This window comes from Aplysia californica, unplaced genomic scaffold (genome assembly GCF_000002075.1).
Source record: "Aplysia californica isolate F4 #8 unplaced genomic scaffold, AplCal3.0 scaffold00186, whole genome shotgun sequence".
Taxonomy (NCBI): Eukaryota; Metazoa; Mollusca; class Gastropoda; order Aplysiida; family Aplysiidae; genus Aplysia; species Aplysia californica.
Genome location: NW_004797456.1, coordinates 595243 through 602280, shown reverse-complemented (window position 1 = coordinate 602280; position 7038 = coordinate 595243). Strand labels below are relative to the sequence as shown.

At 38.5% G+C, this 7038-nt stretch overlaps 1 protein-coding gene across 1 annotated transcript; it reads right to left on the bottom strand.

Annotated features, from left to right (window-relative positions):
• Window positions 1-160: 160 nt before the first annotated feature.
• Window positions 161-6989, bottom strand: LOC101852322 (putative mediator of RNA polymerase II transcription subunit 12). The gene is made up of 6 exons (XM_013082637.1): window positions 6614-6989; window positions 5930-6085; window positions 3803-3924; window positions 3050-3208; window positions 1947-2105; window positions 161-611 (listed from the first exon to the last, which is right to left on the bottom strand). The coding sequence occupies exons 1-6, from the start codon at window positions 6681-6683 to the stop codon at window positions 363-365; spliced, it is 915 nt and encodes a 304-aa protein (XP_012938091.1). The 5' UTR covers window positions 6684-6989; the 3' UTR covers window positions 161-362.
• Window positions 6990-7038: the final 49 nt, after the last annotated feature.

Sequence of the window (7038 nt, the reverse complement as noted above, 5' to 3'; positions counted from 1 at the left end):
TCCCTCTCTCTCCCTCCCTCTCTCTCTCTCTCTCTCTTTCTCTCTCTCTCTCTCTCTCTCTCTCTCTCTCTCTCTCAAAAGAAAAACCAAAAGAAGTACAAGAAGAACGGAAGAAATGAAACCCGGATAAGCGAAAAACACTTAGGCGTTATTCTTTGCAACTGCTTGCTGAGTCTCTGCGTTAGGATTAACCCTCCATTCTACAGTTAAAACATATCTTTTCTCGTCAAATTATGGTGCATTTCATTACTGTATAGATCAGTGTGAGATATCCAACAATTTATAACGTTTGGATTGCTTGTAGAAAAATTCTACTCAAAAGAGCAAAGTCTATGTTACGCGGAAGGCTTCAATAATGTGTACTAATATATTTCCTTATTTTTTCTAAATTTGTGTTTGGAATTCAAACCTTGCTGAATATCTGAAAAAAGGGATCGTTGTAGAATCTTACGTCTGATGCTCCTCTTGCCGACGTTGATCGGCTGGTAGCCAGAAGGAGGGTGGGGGTTTCTGGTAGGTTGGGATGTCACTCTTGGCTGGTAAAGTTGTTGTTGTTGCTGCTGCTGTTGTTGGTTAGTGAGTCCACTGCTACCAGAATTTATCTGGCTGGGCTGTTTAAAAAGATAATATTCCAAAGACAATTTGCTAGAAGAAATTATATCTCAACGGTTTCAATTAAATATGATAATTAAGAACACCAAGCGCTTTAATTTTGTATAATTTAGTTTGTTTGACACGGGATTGGGATAAAATGAATGAAACTGAAGAGGACGCTGAACTTTCAGAAATTGTCTCTGAAAGACATCAAACTTGGGGTTGATTTTTTTAAAAAATGAAAACGAAATAGTTTCATAATACAGAAGAAAGGAAGGGGATAAAGGGAAAGAATGTAACGGGGAGGATAAGGAGGAGGAGGAGGCGGACGAAGGTGACGAGGACTGAGATAAAACTTTACGTTTCTTAATGAAGCAATAAAAAGGACGGTTTCAGTACTTGTTTTTAAGATTTTAGTTTTTAGTAAGTTTAACTACACTTGCAACACAATTAGGCTATATGTGAGGCAGCGTGGTGGAATCAGGCTCTCGTCAAAACAATCAAAGTGAAGAAACTTGCATTTTTCCGCAGGTTTGTGAATCTGTATCAAATTTTTGGTTTTTGGCTTAATACCTTTCATGCCCACTAAAGAACTCATTTCTGTGTGGATTTTTCAGAAAAACGTTATTTAAAGGCACAAAAAAGTACATTTTCAATTACCACGGACTCTTAATCTAAGGAAATAACTAATTTTTGGCGGCCGTTTTCTCACTAGTTTTACCTCTGAAAAGAGGTGACCCCCACCTCCATCATTCACAAATATCTTGACTTGTATTCAAGATAAATGGATATCTTTTTCATCCAAATAAAGGCAAGTCAACAAGCTTTAAGATGATATCAATAACTCTACATGCCCAAAAATTGACGAGAGCCTGATTCCACCACGCTGCCTCACATATATAAGTGCCAAGGAGCATAGGTATAAAAAGATAGTAACATACAAAGAAAAGCAGGAGAGAGGATATCTGTAAATGCTTGATAGGAAAGAAGGAGCCCACAAAACGAGAGCGTCCACCAAACTCCCACTCCATCACTTGTCGAGTACATACTAACACATTATTATCCCAAAAATGAACAAAACAAACACCCCCCCCCCCCCAAAAAAAAAGTCCACCCCTCAAACACAATCACATAGGCACAATCACACACACACACACACACACACACACACACACACACACACCCACACACACACACACACACATACACACACACACACCCACACACACACACACACACACACACACACACACACACACACATACACACACACACACACACACACACATATGAAACAAAAACGAAATAACTCGACGTCTGCGAATGACCACTCAACAACTCACAATATTTACCTGCTGCTGACCAAGGGGAAGGTATTGTCCGTTTTGCAGACTAGCCCCATGTGACGTTTGATGCTGCTGGTGGTGGTTCTGATTGTTGACGAAGATAGGCTGGTTTTGCTGAGAGCTCATTTGCATTGAGAGGGGGACGTGATCGGGCTGCTGGAAAATCTGAAAAGAGAAACAAGAACAAAAACGTAAAATATGAAAATCAACAGTCCTCAACCAACGGTATAGTATTTAAAATGTCCCACTGAGAGATTCAATCATTTCCACCTAAGTAAGCTGCAAAATCTTATTTAAACTAGTGATCATCCATTATCTCCTCCTCCTCCTCCTCCTCCTCCTCCTCCTCCTCCTCCTCCTCCTCCTCCACCACCCTCCTCCTCACCCTTCGCTTCTTTCTCCTTCATCATCATCAGGAACAACAAATCAGAAACAGCACATCAGGAATAGCAACAACAACAGCAACAACAACAAAAAATATATGGGCAACAACAACAGCAACAACAACAATAGCAACAACAACGCTATTGCCGCAATTGTTATTGTTGTCGTTACATCTACCTTAGTATCATCTTTGTACATAATTGTCATAACAACTACAATTGACTTAAACCTGTCAAACAGTTTTGCTTGAGCAGTTTGGTATTGGTCTAACGCAGTACTTACCAACCTGGGCGATTATGCTTGCCAGCACGCTTTGGTAATTAAGGTGTTAGTGGGGATCACCCGGGTAGTGTCAGGGATTTTTAAAGGCCTCTCGGAAATACCATGTAGGTGGACGGTACTAAATTATTAACCTCTTAAATGTGGCGAGAGTTGGCACTGGCTATAAGGAGGTTGACAAGCACTGGTCGTATGTCTCTTTTACCTAAGCAAGTTAATGTTAATGAAAGTGTGGGACTTATCACCCTTTAATTTTAGTAAGAATTTCACGCACTTGCAACTCAATTGGGTCATATAAATGCCAAAGATTAGAGGTGTTACTAGATAGTAATTCAGATAAAAAGAAGGGGAGGGATAAAGATGACAGACGCTTTAAAAAAGAAAGAAGTAACAAACCACGCCTGAGCAACCGCAACCACTTAACGTCCACTTCTGATAGCACCGACCTGAAACGGTTGGGACGTGCCAGTGATTTGTTGCATAGGGTTCAAAGGCCCCTGTCCATTGTAATGCTGTTGCTGTTGTTGCTGCTGTTGGCTGTTTCCGATTTGCTGTTGCTGCTGAAACTGGTTGCTGTACTGCTGTCCGTATCCTTGCTGTTGTTGCTGTTGATGGTTCACAATGAAAAATGGCCTTGTAGTTGAATGGATTTGGTTGAAGAGTTCGTATGTATCTTCGTCAATCATATGATCGACGGGGTAAAACGGTTTCTGGGAGTGGAAAAAAAGGGAAGAACATTCATGTTGTATAGTTCCTTTTGTTGATTTCATCATAAAAAACAGTTTGATGATAGACATAGATCACCGAATGCTTTAATTATCCGATACCGTACATCATAATCGAGTTTTTATAATTAAGCAAGAAAAAGAGCCCTTTACACAAGTTACCGATACGATATTACTATTCAAGTATATGTTTTACTTATTGTCATTGTCAAAACAGACATACAAAATTGTAATGTCTATACATGATTATCGAAAATTTCCTGAGCTAGATTTAATCTCTTAGTTCGTGAAAATCTGACTTCCACTCTTCAGTATGAAGAAGGCAAAAATACGACACCGTCTTTAATTTAAATAAAGACAAAAACAAAGCAGCAAACAAACAAAAGCAAACACAAAAAACAACAACAACAACAAAACAGAACAAATCAAAATGAAACTAAGTTAAAGAAAAATTTGGGAGAGAGCAACTTTAACCTGAAACAGAGAGCCTTGCACTGGTCTAGTGGTAGGGGTACATTCCAAAACTTGCTGCTGTCCGAACATCCCTTGACCAAACACTGGCCTTGACGTTGCGGACTGGATCTGCACTTGTTGACCTATTCAAATTTTAGGAACATTTAGCCCTGTGTGGATGAATTTCGTCATGAAAGCGAAATCAGCCTTTGAAGGAAGATACGTATTGCACCCGTGTGTTTATTTTAGAAACAGTTACACCTGCACTTGGTTAGAAGCATTTTCTTATGAGCGTATTTTAAAGGTCGTTTTTGCCCTATACATAGTTAGAAACATTTACCCCTGTGCATAGTTTAGAAACATAATATACCCCTGTGCATAATAATATTAGAACTGTTTACTTTTCTGTATAGTTAGAAACATGTACGTCGTTGTGTATTTTAGAACCATTTAACCTAGTGCGTATTTTAAAGCCATTAACCGTTGTATATATTTTAGTAACATTTATTGCCCATGTGCATACTTCTAAAACATTTGCTTTTCGTATATTTTAGAACCATTTACCCATGTGCATGTCTTAGAAACACTGACCATGAAAATTAATTGCCTTAAGCTCTCTCACGTGCGATTTTGATCACTAAATTATGATATTCGTATGTGTAAGTGAAATTAAAGTCACACACTGAGCATGAGAAGAACTTGATCACGACACTTCCAACAAATAAAGGCAGTATTGCCTTTTCAGGGGGAAACGGGGGGGAGGGGGGGGGGGGGCGTTAGCTCAATTGATATTATCATTATGTCGGATCCCTGTGGGCCGAATCTCCGATCTGGCATTCTTTAGCATCCGGGTTTTTTGTTGAGCTGTCAATGTCTCCACCTACTTGACTCGGCCCAGCCAAGGTCCCGCCTCTTAACTAACAGTATATTGTTGAAAGGAGACTTAAATATTTTAAATCAGAGTATGGAAGTAGAGTCACAAGCAAGTAAATCAAATCAATCTTCCCGATCAATAAAAGCAGAGCACTTTTCATGTTCTATTTTCTTCCTAAAAAGCCAAATCGTTGGTCGCCTGATGAAATAGTGAATTCCACATGAAGCAAGTTTTACAGGAGATGGAAAAACTGATTTTCTCCGCCATTTGGCGTTCAAAACATAAACTAAATGGATAAATCTAGATATCTAGTCAATTACCTTTTAGAAATAATACTGTAGTACATTTTTTTTACTGTAAGTGGTCATTTTTTCGAAAAAGTGTGGGGTTGACGACTTCCATATTCGAATCTCGCTTGATGCGGTCGTGAGTTCCACACCTGTGTGGAATTCACGATTTCATCAGTAGGCTTTGTGAAACGCGGTGTTGTATTCACGGTTATTCGGCAGTGTGTTTTCTCTTATTAGAGGCCCTGGTAAGTTTTAAGATAAATGAAAGCACGCAAAACTATTTTACAAAAGATTTTAAAAGACCAATTTAAAACTGAGTATGTTAAAAAGAAACGGCAGTTTCATTTTATTGCAATGTATCTAGGAGTCTACTCCTTTTCAATGTTGTTGTTATTGACCCCCTCTAAACCACAACAGAAATAGTACATACTTACTTTCAACCCTTCCCAAATTATGTCTTTTTGTACCTTTATGTTTAGTTCAGCGTTTATATGTTTTCTCCTAGAATCTAGTATACGGATAGAACGAAGACGTCACTGATAAGTCTTTTATCTTTTCTGTACCCCTGTTGTTACGGTCTATCTTTCTTTCTTTTTTTGCCAAAACTAAATGACAGTAATTCTTTTTGTAGTTTGTTGTACATCTTTTATTTTCCCTTTGTTGTTACTGACTGTGTTTTGTTCTTGTTTCCAACACTAATTTCAATCTAATTATTGTTTCGATGTGCCTCTATGTACTCGAGTAAGCTCAAAGAACAGACGAAGATGACCGGTTGGGGCTCTGGTGTGGTTTGGACCTTCTTTCCCATCAAACATCTACCTTTCTTATCTTCTTTTTCTTTCCTTTGACTGTTACTCTCAAGCAGTAACACCTCTAATCTTCGGCACTTAAAAGACCTGTTTGTGTTGTAAGCGCCCTAAAACTCCCAGAAAAAACCTCACCCAAACAAGAGACAGGTACTATTTTTCTAATAAACAGACGCACCTGTGAGCATGTTGGGCTGCTGGAAGTTGGGAGATCCCATCTGTTGCTCTGCGGCCACAGGATCATGTCCCTGGAGATTTCCCAGAAAGGCGCTCTGGCCATTGGTGATGAGTGGTCGCCCCTCGGTGTTGATGATCAGAGCCCGACGACTTCGCCCTGAGATATGCATTCATTCATAGCACTAAATCTAGCTTTGTTTTATTTCCCACTCCGTACAATTTATTGATATTATTATTAATAGTTCATTTTTTCTCTTAAAATATATTGATGATGATGATGATGATGATGATGATATCGAATTCGATATTATACTCCCTTCCATATTTGGATCTGAACGAAGGCCTTATTAGGGTGAATGCACTTACAGAAACACCCGTTCCTAATATTGTAAAATGAGGTTATGTTGCTTTATATCTTCATCATAAAGATTGCAGATCAAGTTTTTGCTCCATGAAAAGGAGCAATTATTTTATTTCTTAGTTCTTTTTTTTCGCTTTCTGCTTTCTCATTAATTTCACATCGACATTCATAATAAATCCATAGCTGAAAGGGCTGAATAATAAAACTTCCTAACAATTGGTTGCTACAGAGAATCAGATACAAAACTTGCAAAATATACATCAAATGGTAAATCTAAAAGGATAAAATCTGATACTATAACATTCATCCAAGAAAAAAAGTTACCATTTGCATCTATTGGATGAGTGTTGACGAGTAATATTCCACCCAGGAAAATAATCAGCAGGCATTGCATAATGAAAAACTGCGTTGGTCCACGATTGTTGCTTTTTGTACGTTCAAGGCCTTTACAATAAAACTGTGAGAACAGTTTTTCTTCGTGGCTATATTACTACTTGTAGCATATCTATATTTTTCTGGCAACTAGACAGATTCATAAGTGATACTGATTAATATCGAAAAGATTTACTTGCCTTTATATTCGCGCTTCCTGTGGATACTGTAAACCTCATGTTATTTCGAAGGCTATTTTTAAAAGTCTGTTTAAGCGATTACTCTCGTTAATGCCTTGAAACACAAACACACACACACACACACATACACACTCACACGCACACACACACACACACACTCACACACACACACACACA